This window comes from Jatropha curcas, chromosome 2 (genome assembly GCF_041381405.1).
Source record: "Jatropha curcas cultivar XTBG-Jc1 chromosome 2, XTBG_Jcur_1.0, whole genome shotgun sequence".
Lineage (NCBI taxonomy): Eukaryota > Viridiplantae > Streptophyta > Magnoliopsida > Malpighiales > Euphorbiaceae > Jatropha > Jatropha curcas.
In genome coordinates, this window is record NC_143152.1 from 32,150,848 (window position 1) to 32,163,668 (window position 12,821).

General features: G+C 34.5%; 4 protein-coding genes across 9 annotated transcripts; 3 read left to right on the forward strand and 1 right to left on the reverse strand.

The window, feature by feature from the left end:
• Nucleotides 1–14: 14 nt before the first annotated feature.
• LOC105647565 (uncharacterized) lies at nucleotides 15–915 on the reverse strand. Its single transcript, XM_012233697.4, has one exon. It carries the CDS (start codon nucleotides 837–839, stop codon nucleotides 141–143), a length of 699 nt encoding a protein of 232 aa, XP_012089087.1. The 5' UTR covers nucleotides 840–915; the 3' UTR covers nucleotides 15–140.
• On the forward strand, nucleotides 911–3,635 carry LOC105647564 (root phototropism protein 3). The gene is made up of 4 exons (XM_012233696.4): nucleotides 911–1,687; nucleotides 1,769–1,838; nucleotides 1,937–3,052; nucleotides 3,139–3,635. Exons 1-4 carry the CDS (start codon nucleotides 1,545–1,547, stop codon nucleotides 3,505–3,507), a joined length of 1,698 nt encoding a protein of 565 aa, XP_012089086.1. The 5' UTR covers nucleotides 911–1,544; the 3' UTR covers nucleotides 3,508–3,635.
• A 1,305-nt stretch (nucleotides 3,636–4,940) lies between these two features.
• Nucleotides 4,941–7,687, forward strand: LOC105647563 (RING/U-box superfamily protein). Its single transcript, XM_012233695.4, has 7 exons — nucleotides 4,941–5,197; nucleotides 5,598–5,692; nucleotides 5,839–5,918; nucleotides 6,013–6,068; nucleotides 6,163–6,275; nucleotides 6,916–6,977; nucleotides 7,137–7,687. Exons 1-7 carry the CDS (start codon nucleotides 5,083–5,085, stop codon nucleotides 7,432–7,434), a joined length of 819 nt encoding a protein of 272 aa, XP_012089085.2. The 5' UTR covers nucleotides 4,941–5,082; the 3' UTR covers nucleotides 7,435–7,687.
• A 224-nt stretch (nucleotides 7,688–7,911) lies between these two features.
• On the forward strand, nucleotides 7,912–12,715 carry LOC105647562 (amidase 1). 6 transcript variants are annotated; one of them, XM_089718330.1, is made up of 11 exons: nucleotides 7,913–8,110; nucleotides 8,410–8,562; nucleotides 8,774–8,898; nucleotides 8,986–9,111; nucleotides 9,478–9,660; nucleotides 9,893–10,040; nucleotides 10,175–10,343; nucleotides 10,849–10,983; nucleotides 11,087–11,209; nucleotides 11,341–11,383; nucleotides 12,576–12,715. In XM_089718330.1, the coding sequence occupies exons 1-10, from the start codon at nucleotides 8,001–8,003 to the stop codon at nucleotides 11,368–11,370; spliced, it is 1,302 nt and encodes a 433-aa protein (XP_089574456.1). In that variant the 5' UTR covers nucleotides 7,913–8,000; the 3' UTR covers nucleotides 11,371–11,383; nucleotides 12,576–12,715. The 6 variants fall into 6 exon arrangements, 4 of the variants coding, with proteins under 4 accessions (XP_089574456.1, XP_089574455.1, XP_089574457.1 ...); XR_016319715.1 differs by having other exon boundaries at nucleotides 7,917–8,110; nucleotides 11,087–11,279; nucleotides 12,576–12,651; XM_089718329.1 differs by lacking the exon at nucleotides 12,576–12,715 and having other exon boundaries at nucleotides 7,914–8,110; nucleotides 11,341–11,481.
• Nucleotides 12,716–12,821: the final 106 nt, after the last annotated feature.

The following is a 12,821-nucleotide window of genomic DNA, read 5'->3' on the forward strand; positions in this document are numbered from 1 at the left end:
AACAAACATCAAGATCTTGCAACTCATTTTTTGCTTTTATAAATTGGCACTTCTTGGCCTTCGTATACTGATAAAAAAATTTTCAAATGGAAAACAAAACGTCATATAATGGTGAGAAAACAAAATTGTAAAGCTTTTCCTTATAGAACTCTTCTGCCATTTCTTCCCTTTCCCTTCACAAGCTCCAAAGCTGGCAAGCAAACACTAAGCCTGTGAAGCCATTGTTGCATTTCTTTTCTCCTTAACCTCAAACCCATCAGAGCACCAACAAGGCAAATCCCTAAAACCCAATTTTTTAGTCTTTTCTTATTTCCTTTAATCAAAACTGTGACAAGTAAGCCCGACGCCAGAACACCACACAAGAAAACTTCACATTTCAGTTGTTCTCTTCCAAATAACAACAATCCCAATCCACAAACTACTAAAATCCCTAAAAGCTGTAAATTTGTGTTCTTTCTTCTTCTCCACCCATCAGAATTTCCATCTCCAAAAACCTTCCAAAACCCTAAACCCCCTCCATCTCCACCACCAAATTCCGCAATTACCAAATTGAATGGTTCTGGTAAGATCTTGAGATTTGATGCTGCAATGTATACTAATTTTGGTACAATTTTGCTTAATTTTTGAGACCCTGATCCCCTTCTTTTCTTACTTGCACAAACAATTGGATTCCAGATTTGGGTTTGATGCGAAAGCAAAGGTGAAGAGTGGAAAAGAAGGGATTTTGATGAGAGATCGACACGTTGATGGTAACTGACGATAATTTTTCCAATTGCGTTTAAGAGAGGAGAGTACTTTGGAAGAGGGGGTTGGAATTTGAAATCAAAGGGCATTGGCATTGTATTGCCTTGAGATACAACAGAGAAGAAAGAAGAAATGGTGTTGGTGACCGTTACACAATGGGCCTATATTTTTTTTATTTTGTCTTTTTGAATTTGGAAACTGGGGCTGTAAAACTTTTGTCTTTCGGGGATTTATCGAATGCACCAGTTATTTTTTACCCTTTTTCACATTTTCCTTAACTTGTGTTAACAAAGAAGCAACCTACAATAAATATGGGCCACCCCTTAGCAGGCAAAAGCTATGAACTTTTCCTTTTTCTATAAAATGGAGTTTTAAGTAGGGTCAGTTCTCCCATAATCTTTGCTTTGATGGAATGAATGGACTATGGGGAGCGCTTTATGGTCCAGTTTTACGTCGGCCAATATTGAGTGAGAAAGGAGACAATTTGTCTTTTGGGTTAGTGGACAAGAAAGCATAACAAATACTAGTCATGGTGTTGGCTCCAATCTGTCCACTACCCACATCTAATACTCTTACAGATAAAGTGACAGGAGATAGCAAAAGGCAACAAACTATCTTAATGAAATAACTAATTTCAGCCAAGTATTTCTTTTAGTTGTCTGAACTTGCATTATGGTACTACATATAAATGGTAGTGAGAACTCGAGAAAACTCAGAAAGGTTGATCTTTTGAGCCTGCTTGTTTATCCAAAAGCAACTATTTTTTTCTTTTGAAATTGTGAACAAACAAAAGAGGGAGAATGAAGTACAGGTGTTCTAATAATAAGGCTAACATGGGAAGGAAAAGTGTCGATAGAAGGAATGTTAGTGGTAATAAGTGTGTTATTTTTCCATCTAAAGTGAGTATGGTTGCTGAAGCTCTTGAAAGAAGTAACAAAAATTGGTAAGTTAAACTGTTCTTTTGAGATTTTGTGTCTAAATTTAAGGTTTCTTTCTGCAATTTTGATTGACTTGGCTTCTGCAGGATTGTTAGAACAAAAGTTGCAAGTGATTTGATCATACAAGTTGGGGATTCCATCTTTCAGTTACATAAGGTGCAATTTTGATTGATTTGGGTCTTTTTGTCCTTGCTGTTATGAGTGTATATATATGAATCCATGACTCTAAGTTGATGTCATTTTTGGGTGGTCAGGTTCCTATGGTATCAAGAAGTGGGTATTTGAACAGATTAATATTCCAAAGAATAAGCATTGGAGAGAAAAATCCTATTTCTAAGATTCAAATAGACAATTTTCCAGGAGGAGCTGAAATCTTTGAATTAGCGGTCAAATTCTGCTACGGATGGAAAATTGAATTGACAGCAGCCAACATTGCTCCAGTATATTGTGCTGCAAATTTTTTAGAAATGAGTGATGATCTTGAACAAGGAAATCTCATTTCCAAGACTGAGGCTTTCCTGAGTTATATATTGTTCACATCATGGAAAGACATATTTCAGATTTTGAAAAGCTGTGAAACTATTTCTTCATTGACCAAGGAATTACTAATTGTGAAAAGATGCTGTGAATCCATCGCTTGGAAAGCCTGCTTAGACCCTAAAACGTTTGCTTGTAGTGATGATGATGCGTTTTGCTTTACTGGTCAAGCAAATGATGCAGAAAACACACTTGTATCTAAGAATTGGTGGTTTGAAGATTTTTCATTTCTTCGAATAGATCATTTTCTTGAAGTCATTGAATATATTAAACGAAAAGGGATGAGAACAGAACTTGTTGGGTCATGCATAGAAAACTGGACAAAGAAATGGGTTTCTCAAATTCCTCTCGGACAACTCATTCTGCCAAAAAAGCTTACACATCAGTTACTGAAAGTTACAGCAGAAAGTTTGATTAAGGTACTCCCTGAAGAGAAAAACTCAGTTTCCTGCAATTTTTTGCTTCACCTTCTCAAGTTAGGAATGATGATTCAAATCAGTTTTGAACTCTCAAAAAAATTAGAACAAAGGATAGGTGTTATGTTGGAAAAATGTTCAGCTTCAGATCTATTAGTCAAGAATTATGGAAGTAATGATACTGTTTATGATGTGAGAATTGTAACAAGGGTAATGGAAACATATTTTTCTTGTGTGTTAAACAAACCGGCATCAAGAGTATTTGCTGTGGGAAAGTTGGTGGATGACTATCTGACAATGATTGCTCGGGATGAAAAGCTTTCAGTTAAACAGTTTCAATTGCTTGCAGAAATGTTACCTAAGGATGCTCGATACTGCAATGACAACCTCTATCGAGCCATTGACTCGTATCTTAAAGTATGTAAAAGAATGTCTTTAATGTTATCCAGTTTTATATTTTCTTTACCTGTAAATCTAATTGACTGATTTTGCAATATATGCAGGCACATCCTAATCTAACAGAAGAAGAAAGAACAAGCGTGTGTAGAACCATGGACTATCATAAACTATCGAAAGAAGCTCGTCAGCATGCGATGAAGAATGATAGATTGCCCTTGTATATTTCAATGCGACTTATCCTTCTTGAACAAGTAAATATGACAAAGTCAATGACAGCTACTGAATCTAATTACTGTAGAACAAAGGCTCAATCTAGTATTAGAATAAGTAAGGGTCTCGAAAAGGTATGCATAACACCGCAGAAGGAGATAAAGATGATGAAGAAAGAGGTCGAACATATGAAAGTGCAACTAAACGCATTGCAAAAATGTAAAATGCACCTTCAGAGACAAGTGAAGGGATGCATTATGTAGAGGAGGGATCTGGGCTCTGTCATCTGTGAAAACATTGTACGTCTTAACTTTGACGTTATAAACTTTATTTGAAAGTCCTAAAATGTAGTTGATTTGTTTAAAGTTCAGAATAAAATGTCTCTTTTTCATTTTATGCTTTACTAGAAGATATTATGTTTCTGCACCATAAATTGCCTCGAATGTAATTAAGATTAGATTATGGCAAGTTCATAAGCTAGAGATGAGGTGTTTAATGTTAGATTATTTATGTACACGTGGCAAATCAAGTAAGAAAAATGTGCCAGGAGCATAATAAATGAAAGAAACCAGAACAGTTTGTGCTGGAAGAAATAAAAATTAATAGCATGACAGAGAAGAAAATTATGTTGTTCATGAATCTTTGACTACATAAATTATTTTCTTTACTTTCTCTTTGCATACTATAAGAATGACCACCATTTTAAGAATTAAAACTCATTATTTGCTGTCCTGGAAGGAATTGAGTAATTAACATCAGTGCATATTGTTTTCAATATGCGAGTATTGAACTCAAGGGAATTTGAGGACAGCCTTAAGATTTCGCCTTCAAGGGAATTTGAGGATTACATTTTGCAGAACTTGCCTGCAGATAGTCATAAAGCTTTGAACTCATGGCAGCCTGTTGAAGTATCTATTCATGATGTTGATACCGACGAAACTTTTAAGGTAAACTTGGCAAAGAAACAGTCTTTTTGGTCTGAACCATTACCTGATGTGGGGCAAAAAAAAGTTGCTTCTTCTGATTTAACAATTACAATGGAGAATTGTTTCGATGAATATAAGGATATGTCAGAAATGTTTGCTTACTCTCTTCATCCTTTTAGACAAATTATCAAGAAGAGGAAACTTAGTTATGATCAAGAAATTGGTCTACGGCTGGTCTGGAAGTACAGCAGTCAACAAATTAGACATCTCAGTTTTACATGCGCCAAGAAGGTTAGGGTCGCATGACTTGAGATTTTGGAGAAGTGACAGAGATTAACTTTCTGGAAACATTAGAAACAAGATTTAGACATAAATTTTTCTTGTAAAATTAAATAATTTTAGTCAAATATTTTAAATTTAATATAATCAATTCTACGAAATTAAAAATGTAAAATTATGCATAATTTTCATTTATATCAAATAAAAAATTTGAAATGTACAAATGAATTTTATGAAATTTATATCAAACAAGTTCTTTAATAATTTATTAAAAATTTAATTTTTGGTTATTAATTTGATCATCTCTAAAAATTACAACTTAAATTATCAACAATGTTTTCATTTTTAGACTTTATAATGATCAATGATATTATATGAATTCTAAAAGGAGATTTTAAGATACCCAAATTAATAATATGTTAATTTTTTTTTAAAGAATAATACGTTATTAACTGTGTCGTTTTATTCTGTATTTTGCTTTATTAGCGGGTCGTTGAACGACAGAGAAAGAGAAATCTTTCCGCTCAAGAGGGAAATTTTTCCGTCGTTCGGAAAAAACAGAGACGTTCCTCGCAAGCCAGAACCTGATTGTTTCACCTTCCTCTCATTTCTCCATTTTTCTCCGTCTACAAGATGTCCTCTGTTTCTCAATTCAGCGAGAACGAACCTTCTTCTTCACAGGATTCAAATCCATGCCCCATATGCCTCGGTCCTTTCATTCAGGAATCGTATCTAGATTCTTGTTTCCGTACGTTCTCCTGATTTTCTCTCAATTCCTTCCTTTTTCTTTCTTCTTTGACAATCCATATGTTTATTATTTTACCCAATTACGGAATTCCCTGTTTGGTTTTAATATGAGAATTTGTGGTTAAGGTTTAGGGTTTAAGCCAAGAATCGCACAGAACAGAAAGCAATTTGAAACCTTTATGATTGTAGTTGTGTATAACGCTTAAATACTAAATGCAGGTATTTGACAATTCTATAGTAATTTTGTCTAAGCCTTGTTTGAGCTTGTCTTTTGCATAGCTCTCTAGCAATCAGTGTGTACATGAGTGCTTTTCTGTGTGTGTGTTTTCAATGGGAGTACTGAGCAATGTCTGTGCACAGGGATTATTTTTAGTTAGTTGTCTTTTGTTCTTGTATCTCAGATAAGTTCTGTTACAACTGCATTTTGCGTTGGACTAAAGTAGTCGCTGGCAAGCATTCTCGTGCGCCTTCTTCTGTGAAGTGTCCTTTGTGCAAGGTTTGCTATTGTTTTCTCTTGTATTGAGCTTCAGCCTCAAATAAACAATGCCAGCTGCTTTTTTTTTTTTCTTCTCTGATTAACAGATTCGGTGTTAGAGTGAGTGTAAAACATGTTAATGGAGCTAGGGTTTGAACAATTTGCAGACGGAAAATCTTTCAATAATCTATGGGTATGATGGAAGTTCATTCCAAAGGCATTGTATAAATGAAACTCATGAGCATAGGTATCTCTCTTTGTATTATTGTTTCCTCTTCAATTCATTTTATATCTGTTAGTTACTTTTGCTGCTCTTTCTTTCTTGTTTTCTTTTTCTCTAGTTCTTTCTTTTCAAAAGCACACAAGTACAGATTACGATGCTATTATACTGAACCAGGTTTTCTACCACTTCTTGTTATATGCTTTGATTCTTAAGTTCATGGCAAAGAATTGTTGTTTAATGTGCTTTTTGGTATCTAATGTTCTATCAGGTACCTTGAGCAACATAGTTAATGTATCGCGATATTGGAAGTCCCGAAAGTATCTTCAGCCTAATCAGTGGCTTCAAAGTTGGTTGAAAAGAGAAATTCAAGCTCTTTTGCAGGTCCAACTGTTCATTTGTTGTTTTCTTTCTTTTTTTAGAAAAAAAAAAAAAGAAAATTCTTTGCCCTTTTACTTATTCCATCTTGAACATATCACTGAAATTCTTTTGTTTATTGTATTATGCACTTAATATGCTCTAAGCACTTGAACTAATACCATGGATGAAGTTGTGTTGCTGATAAGTTAAAGCTTTTACCAAAATTAATAATTCTCAGTTCTATGGCTCAATGCTGTCTCTAGCGGATGACTGCATAACTGCATAAGAAACAGTTGGGAGATTGTATTGGATGCCCATTCAGACCAAAGAATTCTTGATCATATTGATTTGCAAGTAACATCAACTGATGTTTTTTCCTACTTTACCATCAACTAAATTTGGATCAATTTTCTATTTACTGTTGTTATTTTAAAAGCATTGTTTCCTCCAATTCTTTCTGTGAATACACATTCACAGTTTTGAGTTACATATTTCTTGATGACTAAAGGAAATAGAGGAATGTTTATGTATATCATAGTAATCCCATTTGTAGAAGCCCCTCACTTTTTCTGAAATTGGAATATTAATCTTTTCAGCATTCAGCTGCCTATGGATGCTTTGTTTATCAATAACTGACTTTCTTCTTCTGTTACATTACTTGCAGGAAGAGAATGTTGACATTATTATACATCATATTCTTGGTGTGGTTGATTCATTCCTGAAAAGGTAATTCTTGCAAGTTAATTATGAAATCTACAATTTGATTCCAGGAGTTGGATTTCCATCTTGTTCAAAATCTTTCAATTAAGATCGTAGATAGTTTGACAGATGAATCTAATCATTTTAAGAAGTTTCTTGCTCATAACTTGCTTTAATGTTTGCTAGGAGCAATCAACTTCATGAAATGATGACATCTGAAACCAAACAAGAAGAGTTCAAGACTCTAGTTTGTGATGCAGCAAGGCCTTTCCTAGCTGCAAGAACAGACAGATTTGTGAATGAGTTGGAATTGTTTCTTGCTTCAGGTTTCAATATTGAAGCTTACGATGATGTTTACATACAGCAGCTGGGTTGGAACACTCCTGGAGCGACTGGTGAGTCTGCAGATGTAGAACCTAGTGTAGCCATACCAGCAGTCCCATACTTGTATATCTTTGATGATGACTCTGATGAAACCGACTGAGGCTGCAGGAGTAGAACCCTATGAATGGACGCCCAGCAAGCCCGAGTTCTATGCCTTGGTTGACAACTGTGATGAAGTTGATTGAAACCTTTATTTCCAATGTAGAACCACACAACTTCCATTACTCTGTATCTCAAATTTCAAGTGTATGTGCTGCCGATACATATACATATATATAGATTAGAGCATGTAATGCAGATTAGCTTGTAATTGAGATTGAAACTGTTTTTTCAGCATAGCGCTTTTTTGAATAGCCTCTCTAGCAGGATCATGTTTTTACCTTAATGCCATACATCTGCATGAAGCCATGAACTGTTCAGCAACAAACTTAAAATTAAGGCTATTTTGGTCATTTAATATAAAGAAACGCCAAATAGAATGAAAGTATTATTAAAATGCCGTCGTTGCCCTTGAAAAACCCAACTAAGGAAGCAGCCTCCTTGCTTAAAATCGAAAGGTTAAATAGGTCATCATGTGATCAGTCTGATGACAGTTATCTGATTTGTCTATCCAATATCCTTTTTCTGTTAATAAACGTTGAGGCAGACTACTAACGCATAACAAACATGGCAAGAAACCCTGATTATGGAGCTTTCATGGAAAAATTTGTGCTAAAGCCAACTAACTTATCCGATGAACTCCCCTTAAATGGGCTTACCTTTGCCGTTAAAGATATGTCAGTCCTTCAATTCACTTCCTTTTTGGTTTCCTTTCATTTCCTTTAATTTTATGGTGGGTTCATGAATATTTTCATCTATAATACTTGTTTTCGTGCTTTTCTTGAGCTTATAAGCCAATTCTGGCTACTGGGTTTCATCTGTACTGTTTAGCTACTTATGTTTTCAAAATGGATATGGAGTTTAATTCTTGGAATTAACTCAAAAAATTTTCTTCCCTTCTTCTTTGTTTATTTTTGAATCAGTATCTTCTCGTGCGTTTTGAGTGTTTAATTTGCCTTTCTGGGTTTGTAATTAGATTCGAGGTTGATGGATATGTAACTGGATTTGGCAATCCGGATTGGGCAAGAACACATTTAGCTGCTACATCAACTGCTCCAGCCGTTTTGGCTATCTTGAGAGAAGGAGCCACATGTATCGGTAAAACCGTTATGGATGAAATGGCATATAGGTGAGAATGTGAGACAGTTCTCTAATTTGTGGGTAATTGTCTTAGCTATGATTAAACAAATATGATGAAATATATTTGTTGTGTTAAGCTTCTGACTCGAGTACCTTATGCACTTTAGTTATTGTTCATCTTTTATTTGATAGAAGTCCCCTGAAAATTCAAATTGCTACTTGTTTCTTATTCAAGTGAATAATTTTTATTTTTGGGGCAGCATAAATGGGGAAAATAAACACTATGGAACGCCTATAAATCCTTGTGCTCCAGACTGTGTACCTGGAGGATCTTCCAGTGGATCTGCTGTTGCAGTAGGTGCAAAGCTTGTAGACTTCTCCTTAGGTGAATATCCACTCTAAAATGATTCTACTCTTCATACAGCTTAGGTTATTATAATTCAATCAAATTAAAAGATTGTCTTTGCTGCAGGAACTGACACTGGAGGAAGTGTAAGAGTTCCGGCATCATACTGCAGTATTTTAGGGTTTCGGCCTTCTCATGGTGTTGTTTCTACTGCAGGAGTTATTCCCATGGCACAGAGTTTCGATACTGTGGGTAAGTAACCAGAAACTTTGTGGATTCCTTTTGAATCAATTTGCCATTTTTGACCAAATTGGGTTCAGGTTTTTGTGTGGTTTTTTCCAAATTCAGAACTTTTATCTTTTCAAAACAGCATTTGAAACTTCTGAATTATGGAGCGGCAGTGGACAAGACTTGTTTAGATAAATTATTCAATCTGATATTTTTTCCTAGATTGATAACATAATTCATGCAACACTAAATTTTGTTACTTGATACCGTTTGTCTGTTCACTATTTTTGCTCTACCAATCAAAGGGGACATAGTTGTATGGCAGTTTCATAATTTCCAGACAGCTTGAACTAGACAGTTCATTCTTTTGACATCAATGCTTCACTCCAGGATGGTTTGCTAGGAATCCAGTGATTTTGAATCATGTTGGACGCGTTCTACTTCAATTGCCTGATGTAGATCTAGTCAGACCAAGTCAGATAATTATTGCAGAAGATTGTTTTCAACTCTCAAGCATTCCAAACGGTCGAGTTAGCCAAATTCTTGTTAAATCAGTGGAGAAGTTATTCGGGGGTCAGTTTTCTGTTATTTATGAGTTATTTTGGAATCCAGCAGACTCACTAGGCATTTTAAGGAACATTTATATGTTTCGTAATGGACCAAGTGAGTTTCTTTGGAGCATACAATAGAACACGCAACTTGGCTCCATGGAAATGTTAATCTGTCTTGTTTCATTGCTTTTGGCATCCAAATGCATTGGCATCCACATTGGGGAAGAGATAATTCCTTACATTTGTTGATGCAGGTCATGTTGTGAAGCATTTAACCCTTGGGGACTACGTTGAGAACAAAGTTCCAAGCCTGAAGCATTTTATGAGCAAAGAAATCAAAGAACAAGATTATAATATAGCATCACTGGCAGCCCTTTCAAGTGCCATGCGGTTGCTTCAAAGGTGTAAAAATTCTACAACTCTTTCTCTAAATTGATTGATCCATTGACCTGAATGCTAATTATCATATTCTTAATGTTTGTACTGGCTGAGAGATCTTAAATTTGTATATGTAACTACTGATACTTGACTTATAGGTATGAATTCAAGAATAACCATGGTGAATGGGTTACTACTGTCGAACCAGATTTGGGTCCAGGTATATCAGAACGAGTATGGGAAGCTGTTAAAATGACAGGAGGAAATATTGATGCCTGTTACTCAGTGAAGACAGAACTACTTGCTGCCCTGACAACTCTTCTTGAGGTACTCTCTTGAACTATTCCGAAGCAAAAGAAATCTTTTTCAAAAGAAAGCTTTTTACCAATGTTCTTTGGCTCAATGGTACAAGCGTTATCTCCAATGTTGTGAGATCGAGTTCAAACATCGGTAAGAGCCTAATTAATAATAAAAAGAAAAAACAACAAGAAGAAGGATCTAAGCTTATATTCAGGTGACGTCCTATGCTTTTTTGCAAATTAACATTTGTAAAATTAAGCATGCCACGTATTTAATGAAGAAAGTAGTTTTTAGGATTGATATGCTTCAAGTGAACATTATTGTATTCTATCTAAAATGCTGACATGACTTTGTTTAAATTATCTCAAATCTGGAACGTCGTGAACAAGGCTCAGTTGTGTAGTATCAGTGGCTTATAGGATAAGTGTTCCATTTTGCTATAAATCTGCTAAGTAAATTACATATGCAAGTCCTCTCTCAATTTTTTTTTTTTTTTATTACCTAAACTGGCTCTCTAATAATTGAAGCACAGGATTTTGGTATCCTTGCTATCCCTACTGTTCCAGGGCCTGCACCAAAACTAAATACAGATCCAACTACGCTGGAAGTCTTTCGTGCAAAGGCTTTTAGCTTGCTCTCTATTGCTGGAGTATCAGGATTCTGTCAGGTGACCTATCTTGCTCTTATTGTGACGAAATTCCGTTTTCCTTGGGTTTATGAAGGTTTTGCAATACTAAATATGTTGTATGAACATCATATCAAAACTGCAGGTGAGCATTCCACTGGGTATGCATGATGATCTACCATTGTCTATTTCGTTGTTGGCAAAAAATGGTTCAGATGGTTTCCTGCTCAATGTTGTTCAAATTCTTTACGACACTCTACAAGAACAGGTTGCTGTCAGTCTGAGAAATTAACTTGCTGAATGCAGTTTTCTGCGTTCTATCTTTAAAAAGAAAAAAGGTAAGAAATAATATTCTATTAAGTTTTTCATTCAACTGAACATTTTGTTTCAAAGTTGCAGGTTGCAGAACCACGAAACTCAACTCAATAGACTAGCTTCTAAGGTCAGTACTATCCTCCTGCTCTTACATCATGTATGACTATGCCATATTTGCAAACTGGGTATGTATTGTAATAATACAAGTGTGCCATGGATTATCAATTCAATTTGTAAGCTGCTTTCACTGAACACTTCTAATTTAAATCATTCCGTAAACAATTACCGGCTAACAGAATAAGTAACGGTTAGTAAACCAGCTAATATTACCGAATGCATCCTTATTAACATTCCATCATGATTCATAGAGGCGGTAAAAGGTCCACTTTTGGGAAAACACAAAGTGGGCTGGGCCCACAGTTGGCCTTTTGTCAACGGTCATGGTAGGTAAGGTGGATTAGTGTGGGTTAGCCATTTAATTCAATTTACAAAAAGAATAAACAAATGTGCTGATGACTTCATGGCAACATTAATTTCAATGTCCTGGGACGCTTCTGAACTGCCGTTGAATAACAAAATTGACCAAGGTTCTCTTTATATTCTTACAAAAAAGAAAAAAAAAATATTAGGAAAAAATATTTTGAAAAAATAAAAATAAAAATTTCATGATGAAAATAGGAACTTATAATATTATCAGCGTCGCTCACTAATTTTTGTTTGAGTATTACTTTGCAATGGACAAAAAATTCACGTTTTCAATTTGAAAACGTCAACACAAACTAGTCATTAATTACTTATATTACCTACTTCTTAAAAATAAAAATTACTTATATTGCCTGAATATAGACTCAAGATCGATTTCCCTTTTTAATATTGAAAAAAAATATAATATATATTTTAAAGAAAATATTTGAAGAATTTACTAAAGAAATTTCGGATCTATTTTTTGAATTAGCTGATGTTGAAAGAATTTATTAAAAAGAAAAAAAAAATAAAGGTTATCATGTAAAAATTAGAAAAACCAAAAAAAGCTAATTATTATTTACCCTCAAATTTTAATCGAGATTACTCTTTTATATATATTCAAAATAACTGATTTGATATAAGATTTAATTGTGTTAAACTATTTAATTTTTTTGTAAAAAAATTTATTTAATTTTTTAAAATTTAATTCAGTTAAATTATTTAATTTCTATTAAAAAACTATGTATAATAATTCAATAGTGAATCATACTATATTAAATGTAAAATATTAAACTGTTAAATATATAGAGTATTTAATGATAAAAGATATATTTTTTTAAATAAATGACTAACAGGTCCAATTCAACAACTCACACCTATGCGCCACCAACAAGAGCGTGCGTGCGCGTGGATGTCTCCAGTTACTCCCTCAGAGAGTGACACACAACGTGCACGAGTTAAAAGAGAATGTATCTTTGGTTTTCTCCGCCAAAATTGAGTTCCAGTTCCTCCCATGTCACCCTCTTCTTCCACTTTTGTCAATTAATGGATCCGTAAATCTCACAAACTACTAAAAGATTCCAACTTTATTTTTTTCTGGT

What these genes read in the sequence shown, in the direction of transcription:
- LOC105647565 (XM_012233697.4), bottom strand. Translation starts at nt 839, where the DNA reads ATGCCAATGCCCTTTGATTTCAAATTCCAACCCCCTCTTCCAAAGTAC.
- LOC105647564 (XM_012233696.4), top strand. Translation starts at nt 1,545, where the DNA reads ATGAAGTACAGGTGTTCTAATAATAAGGCTAACATGGGAAGGAAAAGT. An exon ending in GAAAGAAGTAACAAAAATTG is followed by an intron (nt 1,688 to 1,768) that starts GTAAGTTAAACT and finishes TGGCTTCTGCAG; the next exon opens with GATTGTTAGAACAAAAGTTG. An exon ending in CCATTGACTCGTATCTTAAA is followed by an intron (nt 3,053 to 3,138) that starts GTATGTAAAAGA and finishes CAATATATGCAG; the next exon opens with GCACATCCTAATCTAACAGA.
- LOC105647563 (XM_012233695.4), top strand. Translation starts at nt 5,083, where the DNA reads ATGTCCTCTGTTTCTCAATTCAGCGAGAACGAACCTTCTTCTTCACAG. An exon ending in GTATCTAGATTCTTGTTTCC is followed by an intron (nt 5,198 to 5,597) that starts GTACGTTCTCCT and finishes CTTGTATCTCAG; the next exon opens with ATAAGTTCTGTTACAACTGC. An exon ending in GTTGATTCATTCCTGAAAAG is followed by an intron (nt 6,978 to 7,136) that starts GTAATTCTTGCA and finishes AATGTTTGCTAG; the next exon opens with GAGCAATCAACTTCATGAAA.
- LOC105647562 (XM_089718330.1), top strand. Translation starts at nt 8,001, where the DNA reads ATGGCAAGAAACCCTGATTATGGAGCTTTCATGGAAAAATTTGTGCTA. An exon ending in AGTGGAGAAGTTATTCGGGG is followed by an intron (nt 9,661 to 9,892) that starts GTCAGTTTTCTG and finishes TTGTTGATGCAG; the next exon opens with GTCATGTTGTGAAGCATTTA. An exon ending in CCCTGACAACTCTTCTTGAG is followed by an intron (nt 10,344 to 10,848) that starts GTACTCTCTTGA and finishes ATTGAAGCACAG; the next exon opens with GATTTTGGTATCCTTGCTAT.